Below are 22,555 nucleotides of genomic sequence, written 5' to 3'. Positions count from 1 at the left end.
GATCCGTTCAATGTACAGAAAAAAACAGACATAACCTTTTTTCTACAAATAACATGACCCAGGCTGAAGACTGAAGCCTCCAGACAGACAGAATAATAACATGACCCAGGCTGAAGACTGAAGCCTCCAGACAGACAGAATAACAACATGACCCAGGCTGAACACTGAAGCCTCCAGACAGACAGAATAATAACATGACCCATACAGACAGACAGAATAACAACATGACCCAGGCTGAAGACTGAAGCACCCAGACAGACAGAATAACAACATGACCCAGGCTGAACACTGAAGCCTCCAGACAGACAGAATAATAACATGACCCATACAGACAGACAGAATAACAACATGACCCAGGCTGAAGACTGAAGCCTCCAGACAGACAGAATAATAACATGACCCATACAGACAGACAGAATAACAACATGACCCAGGCTGAAGACTGAAGCTCCCAGACAGACAGAATAATAACATGACCCAGGCTGAACACTGAAGCACCCAGACAGACAGAATAATAACATGACCCAGGCTGAACACTGAAGCACCCAGACAGACAGAATAATAACATGACCCAGGCTGAACACTGAAGCCCCCAGACAGACAGAATAATAACATGACCCAGGCTGAACACTGTAGCACCCAGACAGACAGAATAATAACATGACCCAGGCTGAACACTGAAGCCCCCAGACAGACAGAATAATAACATGACCCAGGCTGAACACTGAAGCCCCCAGACAGACAGAATAATAACATGACCCAGGCTGAAGACTGAAGCACCCAGACAGACAGACAGACAGAATAATAACATGACCCAGGCTGAAGACTGAAGCACCCAGACAGACAGAATAATAACATGACCCAGGCTGAAGACTGTAGCCCCCAGACAGACAGAATAATAACATGACCCAGGCTGAAGACTGAAGCCCCCAGACAGACAGAATAATAACATGACCCAGGCTGAAGACTGAAGCCCCCAGACAGACAGAATAATAACATGACCCAGGCTGAAGACTGAAGCCCCCAGACAGACAGAATAATAACATGACCCAGGCTGAAGACTGAAGCCCCCAGACATACAGAATAATAACATGACCCAGGCTGAAGACTGAAGCCCCCAGACAGACAGAATAATAACATGACCCAGGCTGAAGACTGAAGCCTCCAGACAGACAGAATAACAACATGACCCAGGCTGAACACTGAAGCCCCCAGACAGACAGAATAATAACATGACCCAGGCTGAACACTGAAGCCCCCAGACAGACAGAATAATAACATGACCCAGGCTGAAGACTGAAGCCCCCAGACAGACAGAATAATAACATGACCCAGGCTGAAGACTGAAGCCCCCAGACAGACAGAATAATAACATGACCCAGCCTGAAGACTGAAGCACCCAGACAGACAGAATAATAACATGACCCAGGCTGAAGACTGAAGCCCCCAGACAGACATAATAATAACATGACCCAGGCTGAACACTGAAGCCCCCAGACAGACATAATAATAACATGACCCAGGCTGAACACTGAAGCCCCCAGACAGACAGAATAATAACATGACCCAGGCTGAAGACTGAAGCACCCAGACAGACAGAATAATAACATGACCCAGGCTGAAGACTGAAGCACCCAGACAGACAGAATAATAACATGACCCAGGCTGAAGACTGAAGCCCCCAGACAGACAGAATAATAACATGACCCAGGCTGAAGACTGAAGCACCCAGACAGACAGAATAATAACATGACCCAGGCTGAAGACTGAAGCCCCCAGACAGACAGAATAATATCATGACCCAGGCTGAAGACTGAAGCCCCCAGACAGACAGAATAATAACATGACCCAGGCTGAAGACTGAAGCCCCCAGACAGACAGAATAATAACATGACCCAGGCTGAAGACTGAAGCCCCCAGACAGACAGAATAATAACATGACCCAGGCTGAAGACTGAAGCCTCCAGACAGACAGAATAACAACATGACCCAGGCTGAACACTGAAGCCCCCAGACAGACAGAATAATAACATGACCCAGGCTGAACACTGAAGCCCCCAGACAGACAGAATAATAACATGACCCAGGCTGAAGACTGAAGCCCCCAGACAGACAGAATAATAACATGACCCAGGCTGAAGACTGAAGCACCCAGACAGACAGAATAATAACATGACCCAGGCTGAAGACTGAAGCCCCCAGACAGACAGAATAATAACATGACCCAGGCTGAAGACTGAAGCCCCCAGACAGACATAATAATAACATGACCCAGGCTGAACACTGAAGCCCCCAGACAGACAGAATAATAACATGACCCAGGCTGAAGACTGAAGCACCCAGACAGACAGAATAATAACATGACCCAGGCTGAAGACTGAAGCCCCCAGACAGACAGAATAATAACATGACCCAGGCTGAAGACTGAAGCCTCCAGACAGACAGAATAATAACATGACCCAGGCTGAAGACTGAAGCCCCCAGACAGACAGAATAATATCATGACCCAGGCTGAAGACTGAAGCCCCCAGACAGACAGAATAATAACATGACCCAGGCTGAAGACTGAAGCCCCCAGACAGACAGAATAATAACTGATGTTGTCTAACAATAAGAACCTGTTCGAAATGTAGTGCACATGCACATCCAATCAAATCATTCTCCCAGTGCAAGTTACAAAACAATAGCACATAGGCAGGAAAGGAAATGTGCCCACAGAGCCAACTGGATAAGTCTGTTTTTAGGTAGGTAACAATGAGCAATGGAGCCTAGACCACTCTGGTTCTACGGATATCTTACATTGTCAAGATGAAACCAATCACCAAAGAGGACGCTCAAGGTGAGAAAACATCCATCTAACCAGTGAAGTCCCAATGAAATCCATGTGATGGAAAAAGATGAATAAATTCTCTCTCTATCAACATCTCTCCTGAGCCAACAAAAATGTCAGGTTTAGGTTTTGCAGTGTAACAGCTCTCTGTCCCTCTCCCCAGCCCCTCTCTTCCCAGCCCCTCTCTCTCTCTCTCTCTCGCTCCCTTCCTTCCTCCCTCCCCTTCTTAGATGTGGATCTCATTGAGCTTGCCCCAGCCATAAAGATTCCTAGCCTCCGTAAAAGGCCATTAAGCCATGTACATCTGGGGGAGTCTGTCTGGGGGAGTCAAGAACTCTAACATGAAAAGGATTCCAGAACCTCTCATTAACAGACAGACGATGTGTGTCTGCTCACTGGTCGAGGCCACGTTCCATTCAGGAGGGCCACGCCCCCAGGACAGAAAGGAGTGGAGATGTCCCCACTTTACAACAGGAGAGGAAGTGCTAGTGTTTTAGTTAGGTCTGGTTCCTTATTACTAGAGGAGGGCAATTCCACAATAACGGAATTACACTTTGACTCCAACTTTTCACTTTAAAATGAAACAGACTTATGGTAAAATCTCCCTCAGTTTTTTATGCGACCATGTTTTCCAAAACTCTTAAATATCTGCTCCGAATTAAGATTCAAAGATGTCTGCAGAAAGAATGGGGTGTCAGCTATGCCTATGACATCACAACTTGAGTAAAAAATAAAAAAAAAAGTTGGTTGTTGAACTACAGTAGGTGAAGTGGATCTGTTAACAGTATTTTGGTAAGGTCCCTGGTAATTCCCAGCCCTAGTAGGTAGGTATCAGTAAGGAGAGATGGAATTAACTGGAGAGAGAGAGAAATGTTATCTTGGTCGTCACTGTCTTGCTTTGACCACCAGATGGCAGAAGAGAGTAATGAGCTTAACAACAGTAAACCAGAGGAAGGAATGACATTAGCAGGTGTCAACTGTTTAGTGACTACTAGGATTTACCATTGTAGCCAATTCAATTGCAGTAATTCCGTTACAGATGTTTTGGTAATTCCGTTGTGAACTTTTATCTTAAAAGATGTGGGTTTTTGGTAACGGAATTAGAACCCACCAGGCAAAAGTTGGTTTCCTCAACATTGTTCACGTCATTTTTAAAAACGTTATAATTAAGTGATGACGTTGAATCAGCGTGGAAAACTGATTAGATCTGCAAAAAGTTACCACCATTTTGTTTTTTTTACCCAACTTTGAACCTACATTTTTAGTTGAATTCATGTTAGTTGACAACTCAACCAAATGTAAATCAAAACTAGAGGTTGAACTAACATCTGTGCCCAGTGGGAAGGGCACAAGGCAATGTTTCTTAAATGTACAGAAGGCAAGTCTCCAAAAGTAAATCTAGGTGTTGATATTAGTTGGCAGGGGTCTTTACTTCAACATGACTGTGTTTTGATGTATTTCTAATACTTCTTCCTGATAGATGTTTTCTAAGACCTTTTTCCCGATAGATGTTTTCTAAGACCTTCTTCCTGATAGATGTTTTCTAAGACCTTTTTCCTGATAGATGTTTTCTAAGACCTTTTTCCATCTGTTTGACCAGAAATCAAAGCCTTTGATTATTACACATTTATAGGATGGAAAATGGTTGAATAATGTATATATGCCTTCATTTAAAAGAATAAAATACATATATAGACTCTTAGCTTTCATTTGACATGCTACTATGAACTTCACATGTTGGCGCTCATGGGTCCTTTTTAAAATGGAAATGCCCAGGAGGAGATCACCTGTTCCTAAACCAAAATAATATATATAGTAATATCTGTGTGTAATGTCCATGCATCTTGGAGGGTCAGAGAGAGCATCTGACACTGTTCCTTAGCTTGGGGGTGGAACCACAATAATAATACCATACTAAATAATACCTTCAATAATGCCATACTAAATATTACTGAAATTAATAATACCATACTAAATACTACTGAAATTAATAATACCATACTAATTAACACTGACAATAATAATACCATACTAAATAATACTGACAATAATAATACCATACTAATTAACACTGACAATAATAATACCATACTAAATAATTCTGACAAGAATAATACCATACTAAATACTACTGAAATTAATAATACCATACTAAATACTACTGAAATTAATAATACCATACTAAATAATACTGACAATAATAATACCATACTAATTAATACTGACAATAATAATACCATACTAAATAATACTGAAATTAATAATACCATACTAAATATTACTGAAATTAATAATACCATACTAAATATTACTGAAATTAATAATACCATACTACATACTACTGAAATTAATAATACCATACTAAATATTACTGAAATTAATAATACCATACTAAATACTACTGAAATTAATAATACCATACTAAATAATTCTGACAATATTAATACCATACTAAATAATACTGAAATTAATAATACCATACTAAATATTACTGAAATTAATAATACCATACTAAATATTACTGAAATTAATAATACCATACTAAATACTACTGAAATTAATAATACCATACTAAATAATTCTGACAATAATAATACCATACTAAATAATACTGAAATTAATAATACCATACTAAATATTACTGAAATTAATAATACCATACTAAATATTACTGAAATTAATAATACCATACTAAATATTACTGAAATTAATAATACCATACTACATACTACTGAAATTAATAATACCATACTAAATAATACTGACAACAATAATACCATACTAAATACTACTGAAATTAATAATACCATACTAAATAATAATACCATACTAAATAATACTGACAATAATAATACCATACTAAATAATACCATACTAAATAATACTGACAATAATAATACCATACTAAATAATACTGACAATAATAATACCATACTAAATAATACTGACAATAATAATACCATACTAAATAATACTGACAATAATAATACCATACTAAATAATACTGACAATAATAATACCATACTAAATAATACCATACTAAATAATACTGACAACAATAATACCATACTAAATACTACTGAAATTAATAATACCATACTAAATAATACTGACAACAATAATACCATACTAAATAATACTGACAATAATAATACCATACTAAATAATACTGACATTAATAATACCATACTAAATAATACCATACTAAATAATAATAATACCATACTAAATAATACTGAAATTAATAATACCATACTAAATAATACTGACAATAATAATACCATACTAAATAATACCACCATATTAAATAATACCATACTCAATAATAATACCATACTAAATAATACCATACTAAATAATACTGACAATAATAATACCATACTAAATAATACCATACTGAATAATACCATACTAAACAATAATAATACCATACTAAATAATAATACCATACTAAATAATACCATACTAAATACTACTGACAATAATAATACCATACTAAATAATAATACCATACTAAATAATACCATACTTAATAATAATACCATACTAAATAATACTGACACTTTAACATCCTATTAAAAGGTTATAATGTATAAAGGGAAGGCTATACCTGTAGTCCATCATAAACAGTACATAAAGGGAAGGCTATACCAGTAGTCCATCATAAACAGTACATAACGGGAAGGCTATACCAGTAGTCCATCATAAACAGTACATAAAGGGAAGGCTATACCAGTAGTCCATCATACACAGTACATAAAGGGAAGGCTATACCAGTAGTCCATCATACACAGTACATAAAGGGAAGGCTATACCAGTAGTCCATCATACACAGTACATAAAGGGAAGGCTATACCTGTAGTCCATCATAAACAGTACATAAAGGGAAGGCTATACCAGTAGTCCATCATAAACAGTACATAACGGGAAGGCTATACCAGTAGTCCATCATAAACAGTACATAAAGGGAAGGCTATACCAGTAGTCCATCATACACAGTACATAAAGGGAAGGCTATACCAGTAGTCCATCATAAACAGTACAGTACATAAAGGGAAGGCTATACCAGTAGTCCATCATACACAGTACATAAAGGGAAGGCTATACCAGTAGTCCATCATAAACAGTACATAAAGGGATGGCTATACCAGTAGTCCATCATAAACAGTACATAAAGGGAAGGCTATACCAGTAGTCCATCATAAACAGTACATAAAGGGAAGGCTATACCAGTAGTCCATCATAAACAGTACATAAAGGGAAGGCTATACCAGTAGTCCATCATACACAGTACATAAAGGGAAGGCTATACCAGTAGTCCATCATAAACAGTACATAAAGGGAAGGCTATACCAGTAGTCCATCATAAACAGTACATAAAGGGAAGGCTATACCAGTAGTCCATCATACACAGTACATAAAGGGAAGGCTATACCAGTAGTCCATCATAAACAGTACATAAAGGGAAGGCTATACCAGTAGTCCATCATAAACAGTACATAAAGGGATGGCTATACCAGTAGTCCATCATAAACAGTACATAAATGGAAGGCTATACCAGTAGTCCATCATACACAGTACATAAAGGGAAGGCTATACCAGTAGTCCATCATAAACAGTACATAAAGGGAAGGCTATACCAGTAGTCCATCATAAACAGTACATAAAGGGAAGGCTATACCAGTAGTCCATCATAAACAGTACATAAAGGGAAGGCTATACCTGTAGTCCATCATAAACAGTACATAAAGGGAAGGCTATACCAGTAGTCCATCATAAACAGTACATAAAGGGATGGCTATACCAGTAGTCCATCATAAACAGTACATAAAGGGAAGGCTATACCAGTAGTCCATCATAAACAGTACATAAAGGGAAGGCTATACCAGTAGTCCATCATAAACAGTACATAACGGGAAGGCTATACCAGTAGTCCATCATAAACAGTACATAAAGGGAAGGCTATACCAGTAGTCCATCATAAACAGTACATAAAGGGAAGGCTATACCAGTAGTCCATCATAAACAGTACATAAAGGGAAGGCTATACCAGTAGTCCATCATAAACAGTACATAAAGGGAAGGCTATACCAGTAGTTCATCATAAACAGTACATAAAGGGATGGCTATACCAGTAGTCCATCATAAACAGTACATAAAGGGAAGGCTATACCAGTAGTCCATCATACACAGTACATAAAGGGAAGGCTATACCAGTAGTCCATCATAAACAGTACATAAAGGGAAGGCTATACCAGTAGTCCATCATAAACAGTACATAAAGGGAAGGCTATACCAGTAGTCCATCATACACAGTACATAAAGGGAAGGCTATACCAGTAGTCCATCATAAACAGTACATAAAGGGAAGGCTATACCAGTAGTCCATCATAAACAGTACATAAAGGGAAGGCTATACCAGTAGTCCATCATACACAGTACATAAAGGGAAGGCTATACCAGTAGTCCATCATAAACAGTACATAACGGGAAGGCTATACCAGTAGTCCATCATAAACAGTACATAAAGGGAAGGCTATACCAGTAGTCCATCATAAACAGTACATAAAGGGAAGGCTATACCTGTAGTCCATCATACACAGTACATAAAGGGAAGGCTATACCAGTAGTCCATCATAAACAGTACATAAAGGGAAGGCTATACCAGTAGTCCATCATAAACAGTACATAAAGGGAAGGCTATACCAGTAGTCCATCATACACAGTACATAAAGGGAAGGCTATACCTGTAGTCCATCATAAACAGTACATAAAGGGAAGGCTATACCAGTAGTCCATCATAAACAGTACATAAAGGGAAGGCTATACCAGTAGTCCATCATAAACAGTACATAAAGGGATGGCTATACCAGTAGTCCATCATAAACAGTACATAAAGGGAAGGCTATACCAGTAGTCCATCATAAACAGTACATAAAGGGATGGCTATACCAGTAGTCCATCATAAACAGTACATAAAGGGATGGCTATACCAGTAGTCCATCATAAACAGTACATAAAGGGAAGGCTATACCAGTAGTCCATCATAAACAGTACATAAAGGGAAGGCTATACCAGTAGTCCATCATAAACAGTACATAAAGGGATGGCTATACCAGTAGTCCATCATAAACAGTACATAAAGGGATGGCTATACCAGTAGTCCATCATAAACAGTACATAAAGGGAAGGCTATACCAGTAGTCCATCATAAACAGTACATAAAGGGAAGGCTATACCAGTAGTCCATCATAAACAGTACATAAAGGGATGGCTATACCAGTAGTCCATCATAAACAGTACATAAAGGGAAGGCTATACCAGTAGTCCATCATAAACAGTACATAAAGGGATGGCTATACCAGTAGTCCATCATAAACAGTACATAAAGGGATGGCTATACCAGTAGTCCATCATAAACAGTACATAAAGGGAAGGCTATACCAGTAGTCCATCATAAACAGTACATAAAGGGATGGCTATACCAGTAGTCCATCATAAACAGTACATAAAGGGAAGGCTATACCTGTAGTCCATCATACACAGTACATAAAGGGAAGGCTATACCAGTAGTCCATCATAAACAGTACATAAAGGGAAGGCTATACCAGTAGTCCATCATAAACAGTACATAAAGGGAAGGCTATACCAGTAGTCCATCATAAACAGTACATAAAGGGAAGGCTATACCAGTAGTCCATCATAAACAGTACATAAAGGGAAGGCTATACCAGTAGTCCATCATAAACAGTACATAAAGGGAAGGCTATACCAGTAGTCCATCATAAACAGTACATAAAGGGATGGCTATACCAGTAGTCCATCATAAACAGTACATAAAGGGAAGGCTATACCAGTAGTCCATCATAAACAGTACATAAAGGGAAGGCTATACCAGTAGTCCATCATAAACAGTACATAAAGGGAAGGCTATACCTGTAGTCCATCATAAACAGTACATAAAGGGAAGGCTATACCAGTAGTCCATCATAAACAGTACATAAAGGGAAGGCTATACCAGTAGTCCATCATAAACAGTACAGTACTGATATACACTTCTTTCATTTAGTAGATTAATAATATGACAAACACCACTCAGGGATTATTATTCTATTGTTCAGTTTTTGTTGTCATGGGAAGGAAATGTTCTATTTTTACTAACCTGTAACATAGGCTTTCTTAAACTATGGGTAGGGTCCCAAAGGGGGCCCTGGGAATGTCAGGGGTGAGTCGTGAGAATACAGTGCCTTGCAAAAGTATTCATCCCCTGTAAGGGTCGTGTGTGTAGCTGGTGTAGAGAGTCAGGCGCAGGACAGCAAATATGAGTAATCAACGTACTTTTACTCAAAATGACAAATGTACAAAGTAACATCACGAGCACACAATGACGGACCGAAAATACAATAAACAATCACTCACAAATACAACATGGGGAACAGAGGGTTAAATAATAAACAAGTCATTGATTGAGTGAAGCCAGGTGTGATAAGACAAAGACAGAACAAATGGAAAATGAAAAGTGGATCGGCGATGGCTAGAAAGCCAGTGACGTCGACCACCGAACGCCGACCGAACAAGGAGAGGAGACGACTTCGGGCGGAAGTTGTGACAACCCCCTTGGTATTTTTCCTATTTAGTTTGCTTTACAACCTGTAATTTAAATGGATTTTAATTTGGATTTCATGTAATAGACATACACAAAATAGTCCAAATTGTTGAAGTAATTTAAAAAAAAATAGTTTGTTTAAAAAAAATGTAAAAAATTAAAAAATGAAAAGTGGTGTGTGCGTATGTATTCACCCACTTTGCTATGAAGCCCCTAAATAAGATCTGGTGCAACCAATTACATGGTCAACTGGTCAGAATTGAAGGAATGATGGATGGTGCTAAATACAGGGAAATTGTTGAGAGAAACCTGTTTCAGTCTTCCAGAGATTTGAGACTGGGATGGAGGTTCACCTTCCAGCAGGACAATGAACCTAAGCATACTGCTAAAGCAACACTCGAATAGTTTAGGGGGTAACATTTACATGTCTTGGAATGGCCTGGTAAAAGCCCAGACCTCAATCCAATTGAGAATCTGTGGTATGACTTAAATATTGCTGTACACCAGCGGAACCCATCCAACCTGAAGGAGCTGGAGCAGTTTTGCCTTGAAGAATGGGCAAAAATCCCAGTCGTTAGATGTGCCAAGCGTATAGAGACATACCTCAAGAGACTTGCAGCTGTGATTGCTGCAAAAGGTGGCTCTACAAAGTATTGACGTTGGGGGGGGGGGGTGAATAGTTATGCACCCTTAAGTTCTGTTTTTTGTCTTATTTCTTGTTTGTTTCACAATAAAAAAAACATTTTGAATCTACAAAGTGGTAGGCATGTTGTTTTAATCAAATGTTTCAAAAATCCATTTTAATTCCAGGTTGTATGGCAACAAAATAGGAGAAATGCCAAGGGGTGAATACTTCCCACTTTATATCTATTATTACACACTATGTATTATTAGTTTGGGTTGTTGGAGGACGATTTGGGTCACAGGAGGACCATCAATTTCTCATTTGGGTCTCGAGCTGAAAAAGTTTAAAAGGGTAGCAAGCATTAGTTTTTACTCACCACGGTAAGAACACAGCACGGCCAAAGACTTAGTAACGTAGTTGTAGTTCCGATCTGGTTACCTATCAGTACAAACATAGTCATGTTTTTGGGTTATTACATATTTATTAACTTATTTCCGGATAACTTCTAAACTACCCACAATTTCTCAACGTCATATGGAGGAGCTACTCTATGCTAGCGAATTCAGCCCAAGCCGGCTAACGTTAGCCACACCTCATGCTTTTCACTGACTTTGTGGCTGTGCAGTGGTGTAATGTACTTAAGTAAAAATACTTAAGTACTGCTTAAGTACTTTTTTGGGCTATCTGTACTTTTCTATTTATATTTTTGACAACTTTTACTTCAATACATTCCTAAAGAAAATATTGTACTTTTTACTCCATACATTTTCCCTGCCACCCAAAAGTATTTGTTACATTTTTAATGCTTAGCAAGACAGGAAAATGGTCCAATTCATGCACTTATCAAGAGAACATCCCTGGTCATCCCTACTGCCTTCTGATCTGGCAGACTCTCACTAAACACACATGCTTTGTTTGTAAATTATGTCAGAGTGTTGGAGTGTGTTCCTGGCTAATCATAAATTTAAAATAAAAAAACGAAGAAATAGTGCCGTCTAGTTTGCTTAATATAAGGAATTTGAAATGATTTATACTTTTAATTTTGATACTTAAAACCAAATTATTTTAGACTTTTACTCAAGTAGTATTTTACTGGGTGACTTTCACTTGAGTCATTTTCTATTAAGGTATTTTGACTTTTACTCAAGTATGACAATTTGGTACTTTTCCACAACTGTGGCTGTGTTATCTAGGTGGGCTGTGTTATCTCGGTGGGCTGTGTTATCTCGGTGGGCTGTGTTATCTAGGTGGGCTGTGTTATCTAGGTGGGCTGTGTTATCTCGGTGGGCTGTGTTATCTCGGTGGGCTGTGTTATCTCGGTGGGCTGTGTTATCTCGGTGGGCTGTGTTATCTCGGTGGGCTGTGTTATCTCGGTGGGCTGTGTTATCTCGGTGGGCTGTGTTATCTAGGTGGGCTGTGTTATCTCGGTGGGCTGTGTTATCTAGGTGGGCTGTGTTATCTAGGTGGGCTGTGTTATCTAGGTGGGCTGTGTTATCTAGGTGGGCTGTGTTATCTCGGTGGGCTGTGTTATCTAGGTGGGCTGTGTTATCTAGGTGGGCTGTGTTATCTAGGTGGGCTGTGTTATCTAGGTGGGCTGTGTTATCTAGGTGGGCTGTGTTATCTCGGTGGGCTGTGTTATCTAGGTGGGCTGTGTTATCTAGGTGGGAACCTTTTAGCAAGCAGGCACCGGTGCCTTCTTGCCGTGGGCTCCAAACGACAGAGAAACTCACACCTGCTTGCTGTAATTGTGTAATACCTTGTCTGTTCTCCTTTTTGTTTTTTCAACTTTTTGGCATGTTCTCTGTGAAGTAGGCTATGGGAGTTTTGCAACTTTTCCAACCATGGATTAGTGCTAACGCGCTAGTTGACGGACATCTGAAATCTATTTTGGATTTCGGCCCGATGAAGAGCCCGTCTCTCCTCTCTTCGGTAGCTAACTCAGCTGGCACTCTTTTAAAAGTGTTTGCATCGGATGGGCCCCCCACTCTTTTAAAAGTGTTTGCGTTGGATGGGCCCCCCACTCTTTTAAAAGTGTTTGCATCGGATGGGCCCCCCACTCTTTTAAAAGTGTTTGCATCGGATGGGCCCCCAACTATCAATATGTCAGTCTCTGCGTTCTCTTTGCTTTTCATATGCAGTTACGTGTTAGTTGTGTTCTAGCTGGTCTCCAGTAGGAGAGCTCTAGCTTGCCGACCATAACCGTGGTGGTTGGCTAGGCTGGCTAGGCTAATAGCTAGTTGGCTAAATAGCTAACTTTAGCTGGCTGGTTAGCTTGCTGGCTATGATAACTGCATATAGCTAACATTCATTGATAACTAGTTGTATGGTGTTATATATTTCCAAGACTTTGGTTTACTTTAATGTAGCTGTAAGCTAGGTGTTGATAGCTACTGGCTGATCGGGCTAACATTAGCAGGCTAGTAGGGCTAATGTTAGCAGGCTAATAAGGCTAACCTTATCAGGCCATTTGGGCTAATGTTAGGTTAGTTGGCTAGCAACCTTGCAAGTTTATTTGTAAAAAATAAACTTACTTGCTTGTAAGTTGGCTGAAAGTAATTGAAGCCAGTAATCATGAGTGCCAACGATTTGGTTTAATTTGAAATTAAACATTTGAAGTTATTCCTTTAGGAGTTTACATTTTAGGGAATAGGTTGGCTTGCAGGGTCTTCCATATTACATCACACCCTTGAAAAACCTTTCCCGACACGACTTCGGCATTCTTTGGAAATTCTGATCTGTTTTATGTAATAATTCCCGAAAAGAACTTTGCATTGGGATTTTTCATGTGTATACTAACGCAAATCCTTATGTTACATGTGGTTACGTTTGTTACCTACTCTTTAAGAACCCTTGCTGTTACACCATAAAATCTCTATTTGATACATTGTATAACATGATATGAGGTGAATGGTGTCCGAGTAAAACTAATGTAGTGGGCGTGTCCACATCGAGTGGCTGCACTCCTCAGAAGTGGGCGTTAACCGAAGAGGCTCACAGCAGTTTAGAAATTAGAAAAATATGCCCTTAGTTTATATTTCGTTAATACTTATTTAATTCATTAATATATATTACAAAAATGGGTACATAGATAGACAACTGTTAAGCATTCTCTTAGATAAAGAAAAGCCTATTGATCGACTCATTGTTTTTCAAAGACAACCCTGTGCAAATAAGTTTTTGGGGAAATACGGCAAGCCTAGTGTAAATAAAACAATAAAGTATAAATAAAAACATACTAACGTGTGTTGGCAATCAATTGAATAAATAAAACATCGGCGTGTGATGCGTTTCCTTTTTCCTTTTTCATCATTCTCTCTGTTCCTGTCAATGATGTCAGCGAGGAACTAATACTACGATTTAGAAATGGAGCATGTGCCTCGATCATATCTCCACAATTATTATTATTATTATGATCTCTTTCTCTGAAAGAAATTGACCATCGTAAACACCAATAGCGCCCACTGTGCAGCAGTAGAGTCCAGGGAATATGTTACAAGAGCCAAAATGTGCCATGAAAAATACACACCGAGCTCATGGCGTAGTACTCATTGTTTACGTTTAATCTCTGCTCTCTCAGTGTTTGTACATAGCCTACATAAACCCGTAGGCTTAGATGAGAGCGAAAATTCCTTAAACTATATCTGGAAGTTATCATGAAATACACACAATGTAGTACTCACAGTTTCGAGAAGGTATTCGCGTCAGATCCTTCATTTGCCATCAGATGCAGGCCGCCATATTCCGTGTTCTACACCACGCGCATGTCCAACAGCAAGCTGCAATTTATGTTTTCCACTGTAGGTTTTATAATAAGGGGAATTTATTCATAGATTCTATAAAATACAGAATATCTTTCTGTGAAATTAACCATATTTACTAAATATATTTATAAGGAAACGAAACTACAATAGACTAGTGGTACTTTTTTGCATAGTAGAAGGAATATAAATTAATTTAATCTGAATAAAAATATGTACAAAATATATAGGAAAATGCTATGAAAAACATATGCTATGGCAAAGGATCTATATTAGCCGAGAGAGAGAGAGAGAGAGAGAGAGTTAGAGAGGGTGAGAGTGAGAGTCTACTATTTTGTCACCGAGTTTAACGAACGACGAATAGATAGAAACTCATAGCATCTTTTACTTGCCTCATTAGCATGAATTATGAATAGAATAGAATAGAAGGAGATGCCACAGGTAGCCTAATGGTTTCAGACTGTTTTGGGCTTTGTTAGCTCATTTCCATAGAATGAGCATTGAAATAATTACAGACAAATAATTTAGAGATGGTTTTAATATTCAATTATTTCCTGATTTCACCTTTTCTTGCATTTAAACTAATTATGTGACAGAATGAATACCATAACATAGCATTTATAACCGTAAATAACTAGGCTAAGTTAAATAATAGAGTAGAATAGGATCAAATAGCCTACATGGCTCTAAGACTTTCAGCACTGTCAAAGCAGGACAGACCGTCACTAGAGAGACAGCTCGAACCTAAATAAAATCCCGCCTTTTGGACAATGTTTTACACTTACTCTACCCTCATAGGTTAAGAGAAAAAGGGTGTAGGTGGAATGACCCTTCTCGCCTTTCTATTGGTCTAAACTGACGCCAGTCAGAAGGATGCGGTTGCAGCTTTAACCAGCAGTAGGCTGAGTATAGAACACGGTGCAGGTTAATATTAGTTACCGTTGAGGCTAGCTGCATCCGACACTTCGTTAAAGGATGATGCAGGTGGAATCGTTTTATCCGTTTCAAAGATCTGACTGAGTGAGTATTGGATCGTTTAACCGTTAAATGTGTTTTCCCCGTTTAGTATGCTGTTGTTCTGTTCTGTCTCCACCATCACACCACAGCATCATTTTCATGGACATGGTGTTATTCAGTCAGTGCAGATCGAGCTTTTTTTCCATAGACTGCACAGGCAGACATAGCTTACAGTCAACCTGATGACAATTATACGAGCTTATTATCCAGATGTCCTTCTGTCATTCTGTTATATCACAGACATAACATCTCATTTGTCATGAGAATGGAATCAGGTTTTGGTAAAGCCGTGTGTTGCTAGACATCGTGATCGATACATGGCATAGCCTACATAGGCTGCCTACATTACATGGTGATGCAGGAGTGGGAGGCTGACAGAGCAGGCTATAGGAATGCTGTTTTGCTTTGCTTTAGCGTCACTGCGATTTAGAGACGCAGTTTCATCGCACACCAGCTCTCTCTCTCTCTCTCTCTCTCTCTCTCTCTCTCTCTCTCTCTCTCTCACTCTCTGTGTCTCACTGTCTCTCTTTCGCTCTCTCTCACTCTGTCACACCAACGCACACACACACACACACACACACACACACACACACACACGCACACACACACACACACACACACACACACACACACATACACACACACATACATACACATACATACAATCCATCATTCATCATTTCAAGTTATGAACCTGTGGGATGTAGCAACCCCAGAATAGCAGCAGGGACTAGTTTGTATCTGTTCATTTGCCTGTTGCCAGACCTAGTCTGGGGTATTTCCTACAACGTAACAGTTGTAGATGTTGAGCTTTTGGGAACCACTGCCTCTGTTTTCTAGGTTAGTCCACAGATAGAACAATGATGTTTCACCAGATGTATACATCTGAAGCATCCGGTTGGCGTTTCCACTCACCTCCAAATATGGTAGTGACAGGAAGCCCAGTGGCCGGCAGTGGGAGAAGATTTTGGCCACGTTCTGCACATTTTCTCATCGATGAAACATTTGATCTCAATGCAATTTTCTGTTCCCAAAACTAGAATCTATTATGAACAGAGTGGACTAAGTTTTAGACAGATTTTACCCTTTGCCAAAGTAAATAAATGAATAGTTGTTTAGACAGAGTGCGAAGGGAGAATTTAGTTATTGCACAGAGTAGGCGTTCCCTAACAGAAATATGCAAATACATGCTAGAACGCTCAAATAGGGTCTTGCTAGCTCCTGATTGGCTCTGCCCACCTCCTTGCTTGTTCTACCCATTCTAATTGGTTAGCCCCCGTTGGAAGGACAGGCTGTGGTCTATTTTGGGTTAGTTATACTAATCTAGTGCTATTTCCTCATTTAATGATTTAATGGACTAATAACTGCAGTTAGTTAGCACAGAACAGTACATTCCATAAGCCAACAATGTGCAGAGTATTTTAAACTACAGTTTCTAAATTTTTTTGATGTGTTTTTTTTTTCTCCTTCGTGTGTTTTCTGTGCGGGCGTTTTCCTAAGTGCAGAACATACCTCTAAGGAAAATGGTTGGGGTCAGCTGCTGTTTTTAGACTCATGTTCCTTCTTAACTATGTGGAAGTCCTGCCTATGGGAGTTGATTCCAGAGTGTTTGTTTGCCACACATGATGTGGAGGACACTGACTGTGCAGTTATTACCAAGGCTACTGTAGTGGAAAACTTCAGCTGTAACATGTTGCCAGCCAAGCGGTCCAGGGATCACCGGCATTTGGAAATATGCACTGATTATCCACGTCCTTTTTGTAATGATATTTACAGCATTCATTTCATTCCTTATTTTGACTGTGATTCCCCAACACATACTCCCCAAAACGAGGTTGTTGTAGGACCCAGTTCGGCAGTGTCTGTGATTCCCCAACACATACTCCCCAAAACGAGGTTGTTGTAGGACCCAGTTCGGCAGTGTCTGTGATTCCCCCAACACATACTCCCCAAAACGAGGTTGTTGTAGGACCCAGTTCGGCAGTGTCTGTGATTCCCCAACACATACTCCCCAAAACGAGGTTGTTGTAGGACCCAGTTCGGCAGTGTCTGTGATTCCCCCAACACATACTCCCCAAAACGAGGTTGTTGTAGGACCCAGTTCGGCAGTGTCTGTGATTCCCCCAACACATACTCCCCAAAACGAGGTTGTTGTAGGACCCAGTTCGGCAGTGTCTGTGATTCCCCAACACATACTCCCCAAAACGAGGTTGTTGTAGGACCCAGTTCGGCAGTGTCTGTGATTCCCCCAACACATACTCCCCAAAACAAGGTTGTTGTAGGACCCAGTTCGGCAGTGTCTGTGATTCCCCCAACACATACTCCCCAAAACGAGGTTGTTGTAGGACCCAGTTCGGCAGTGTCTGTGATTCCCCCAACACATACTCCCCAAAACGAGGTTGTTGTAGGACCCAGTTCGGCAGTGTCTGTGATTCACCAACACATACTCCCCAAAACGAGGTTGTTGTAGGACCCAGTTCGGCAGTGTCTGTGATTCCCCCAACACATACTCCCCAAAACGAGGTTGTTGTAGGACCCAGTTCGGCAGTGTCTGTGATTCCCCCAACACATACTCCCCAAAACAAGGTTGTTGTAGGACCCAGTTCGGCAGTGTCTGTGATTCCCCCAACACATACTCCCCAAAACGAGGTTGTTGTAGGACCCAGTTCGGCAGTGTCTGTGATTCCCCAACACATACTCCCCAAAACGAGGTTGTTGTAGGACCCAGTTCGGCAGTGTCTGTGATTCCCCCAACACATACTCCCCAAAACGAGGTTGTTGTAGGACCCAGTTCGGCAGTGTCTGTGATTCCCCAACACATACTCCCCAAAACGAGGTTGTTGTAGGACCCAGTTCGGCAGTGTCTGTGATTCCCCAACACATACTCCCCAAAACGAGGTTGTTGTAGGACCCAGTTCGGCAGTGTCTGTGATTCCCCAACACATACTCCCCAAAACGAGGTTGTTGTAGGACCCAGTTCGGCAGTGTCTGTGATTCCCCAACACATACTCCCCAAAACGAGGTTGTTGTAGGACCCAGTTCGGCAGTGTCTGTGATTCCCCCAACACATACTCCCCAAAACGAGGTTGTTGTAGGACCCAGTTCGGCAGTGTCTGTGATTCCCCAACACATACTCCCCAAAACGAGGTTGTTGTAGGACCCAGTTCGGCAGTGTCTGTGATTCCCCAACACATACTCCCCAAAACGAGGTTGTTGTAGGACCCAGTTCGGCAGTGTCTGTGATTCCCCCAACACATACTCCCCAAAACGAGGTTGTTGTAGGACCCAGTTCGGCAGTGTCTGTGATTCCCCCAACACATACTCCCCAAAACGAGGTTGTTGTAGGACCCAGTTCGGCAGTGTCTGTGATTCCCCCAACACATACTCCCCAAAACGAGGTTGTTGTAGGACCCAGTTCGGCAGTGTCTGTGATTCCCCAACACATACTCCCCAAAACGAGGTTGTTGTAGGACCCAGTTCGGCAGTGTCTGTGATTCCCCCAACACATACTCCCCAAAACGAGGTTGTTGTAGGACCCAGTTCGGCAGTGTCTGTGATTCCCCAACACATACTCCCCAAAACGAGGTTGTTGTAGGACCCAGTTCGGCAGTGTCTGTGATTCCCCCAACACATACTCCCCAAAACGAGGTTGTTGTAGGACCCAGTTCGGCAGTGTCTGTGATTCCCCCAACACATACTCCCCAAAACGAGGTTGTTGTAGGACCCAGTTCGGCAGTGTCTGTGATTCCCCAACACATACTCCCCAAAACGAGGTTGTTGTAGGACCCAGTTCGGCAGTGTCTGTGATTCCCCCAACACATACTCCCCAAAACAAGGTTGTTGTAGGACCCAGTTCGGCAGTGTCTGTGATTCCCCCAACACATACTCCCCAAAACGAGGTTGTTGTAGGACCCAGTTCGGCAGTGTCTGTGATTCCCCCAACACATACTCCCCAAAACGAGGTTGTTGTAGGACCCAGTTCGGCAGTGTCTGTGATTCACCAACACATACTCCCCAAAACGAGGTTGTTGTAGGACCCAGTTCGGCAGTGTCTGTGATTCCCCCAACACATACTCCCCAAAACGAGGTTGTTGTAGGACCCAGTTCGGCAGTGTCTGTGATTCCCCCAACACATACTCCCCAAAACAAGGTTGTTGTAGGACCCAGTTCGGCAGTGTCTGTGATTCCCCCAACACATACTCCCCAAAACGAGGTTGTTGTAGGACCCAGTTCGGCAGTGTCTGTGATTCCCCAACACATACTCCCCAAAACGAGGTTGTTGTAGGACCCAGTTCGGCAGTGTCTGTGATTCCCCCAACACATACTCCCCAAAACGAGGTTGTTGTAGGACCCAGTTCGGCAGTGTCTGTGATTCCCCAACACATACTCCCCAAAACGAGGTTGTTGTAGGACCCAGTTCGGCAGTGTCTGTGATTCCCCAACACATACTCCCCAAAACGAGGTTGTTGTAGGACCCAGTTCAGCAGTGTCCCAGTCTTTCACAGTCCTACCTAATGACTGCATGACATCTACGTTAGGGTTTTATCCTGTACATATGTCATATCGATCGTTTCCACTTTACCATTTAGAAGGTCGCGTTTCCATCCCTGATGGTTTCTGTTTCTGTAATGTCTTCCTTCAGGGGAGGGAGGGAGGGAGGGAGGGAGGGAGGGAGGGAGGGAGGGAGGGAGGGAGGGAGGGAGGGAGGGAGGGAGGGAGGGAGGGAGGGAGGGAGGGAGGGAGGGAGAGAGAGAGAGAGAGAGAGGGAGGGAGGGAGGGAGGGAGGGAGGGAGACCCAATGAAATGTTGCTGTGCTGTATGTACTGACTACCATCTGTACGTGATGTGATTTGACGTGTGATGAAATGTGACGTGGGTGTGTGTGTTTGTGTGTGTGTGTGTGTGTTTGTGTGTGTGTGTGTGTGTGTGTGTGTGTGTGCGTGCGTGTGTGTATATGTGTGGACGTATTTAACTATACTTGTAGGGACCAGAAGTCCCCTACTAGAATAGTAAATAAACAAAAATTGGACCAACTGGGGACATTTTGTTAGCCCCCACAAGGTCAAATGCTATTTCTAGGGGGTTTAGGGTTTAGGTTTAGTGTTAGGGGTTAAGGAAAATATAATTTTGAATGGGAGTGAATTGTATGTCCCCACAAGGTTAGCTGCGCAAGACTGTGTGTGTGTGTGTGCGTGTGTGCGTGTGTGTGTGTGTGTGTGTGTATATATGTGTGTGTATATGTGCGTGTGTATGTTTGTGTGTGTGTGTGTGTGTGTGTGTGTGTGTGTGTGTGTGTGTGTGTGTGTGTGTGTGTGTGTGTGTGTGTATATATATGTGTGTGTGTGTGCATGTGTGTGTGTGTGTCTCTAGCTGTCACACAGGCAGCAGAAAGGCATGAAGTTAGCTGGGACCTCCAGCTGATCTGCACTGTGTGACCTTCACACTTTCCCTATTTTCCCTCTGTTTTTTTCAGGTAAGAGTGTGTGGGGTGTGGGGTGTGAGAGACAGAGAGACTGCAAGATAAATAATGTTTGAGGAAGAGAGAGATTTGTGAGAGAAAGTGAAAGAGTGAGAGTGAGTGAAAAGCGAGTGAGAGTGAGTGAAAAGCGAGAGAGAGAGAGAGAGGCAGAGAGCGAGAGAGACAGAGAGAGAGAGAGGCAGAGAGAGAGAGAGAGTGTGTGTGTGTGTGAGAGAGAGAAAGAGAGAGTCAAAGAGAGAGCGAGAGAAGATGAGGAGACTCCTCCAGGACTCTCCTCTGTGTTGCGTGGTAAAACTCTGGTCTCAGTCCGGCCTGGAGTTCTCTCTTCTCTAAGACCTTCCTGCTCCTCTCAGCTGCTTTCCTCTTCATGAAGACCACTGACATCGGTGATGTGATGAATAAATTTGAAGTCCTTGGCATTGTAGGTGAAGGTAAGTTGATCATTATTTACAACTACTGAATTACACTGTCAAAGGGAACACGACTGTTTTACACTAATGTGTTTATTTGTGGGTTGTTTTTAGTGATGTTGGTGTGATGGTCGAAGCTGAAAGCCAAAACCCTCTCTGACCTTGTTATCACTATGTTACTTATGGCTGTGACTGAAAACGTTTACAACGATCAGCGGGTTAACATAAAGGAGTTCTCAGTACTGTGTCCAAAAACACTGTTTGCAGAACTAGAGATAAATTATTATTCTAAAGTGCCCATCGTGTTCCCAGTTCTGAACAGCCGCCACTTAACCGGAGGGTCTACAGTGGGCTAAAACTGTCTCCACCTCTCCATGTGTCCTCTGGCTAGGCCTTGTAGCTGCTGTGCCCGTGAAACCCTTCCCAGAAACCACCGCCAAACGGACAACATCACACTCGTTGACCTTTTTCTATTTGCACGACTGGCTCTTCATCCGTTCCCTTTCAGATTCAGAACTGGAGATTTGAAAAATAATGTCTTCATCTCTTGAGCTACGCACTTTTTCTTTCCTCTAACTGATCTAACTGTCATTTCATGTCAAAATGCACTTAATATGTGAATAAATGACATTAGATGGAGGAAGAGTGTGCAATCATCTTCTTCAGTAGCTCTTTAGCCCCTGAATTCTCCTGTATATGTGGTTGACTGGCTGAAGGGCTGAGGCTGATAGCCCAGGGCTACAGGGCGAGGGAGTGGCAAGCCTCTCTCAGGCCAGGGAGAGATACTCCGAGCTGGGGTATAAATGACCGGCTTCTTCCCTGGCCCATGG

At 41.4% G+C, this 22,555-nt stretch overlaps 2 protein-coding genes across 15 annotated transcripts in view; one reads left to right on the top strand and one right to left on the bottom strand.

Moving 5' to 3' along the window:
* Positions 1-14,837, bottom strand: part of scml2 (Scm polycomb group protein like 2) — a 57,136-nt gene extending 42,299 nt beyond the window's left edge. For 3 of the 5 annotated variants that reach the window (XM_036982040.1, XM_036982041.1, XM_036982044.1), the window contains exons 1-2: positions 14,742-14,837; positions 11,438-11,499 (exon numbers count right to left, since the gene is read on the bottom strand). The gene's annotated coding sequence lies outside the window, so the exon portion shown is untranslated. Of the gene's footprint in view, positions 1-2,799; positions 2,835-11,437; positions 11,500-14,741 lie in introns of those variants that run through there. The other 2 variants (XM_036982042.1, XM_036982043.1) reach the window with 2 other exon arrangements.
* Positions 14,838-15,682: 845 nt separating this feature from the next.
* Positions 15,683-22,555, top strand: part of LOC110496987 (cyclin-dependent kinase-like 5) — a 69,865-nt gene continuing 62,992 nt past the window's right edge. For 8 of the 10 annotated variants that reach the window (XM_036982039.1, XM_036982033.1, XM_036982034.1 and 5 more), the window contains exon 1: positions 21,457-21,746. In XM_036982039.1, the coding sequence (XP_036837934.1) occupies positions 21,683-21,746 (64 nt within the window). In that variant the 5' untranslated portion in view covers positions 21,457-21,682. Of the gene's footprint in view, positions 15,840-21,456; positions 21,747-22,555 lie in introns of those variants that run through there. The other 2 variants (XM_036982038.1, XM_036982037.1) reach the window with 1 other exon arrangement.

This window comes from Oncorhynchus mykiss, chromosome 7 (genome assembly GCF_013265735.2).
Source record: "Oncorhynchus mykiss isolate Arlee chromosome 7, USDA_OmykA_1.1, whole genome shotgun sequence".
Lineage (NCBI taxonomy): Eukaryota > Metazoa > Chordata > Actinopteri > Salmoniformes > Salmonidae > Oncorhynchus > Oncorhynchus mykiss.
This window is presented reverse-complemented; position numbering and strand designations above follow the sequence as displayed.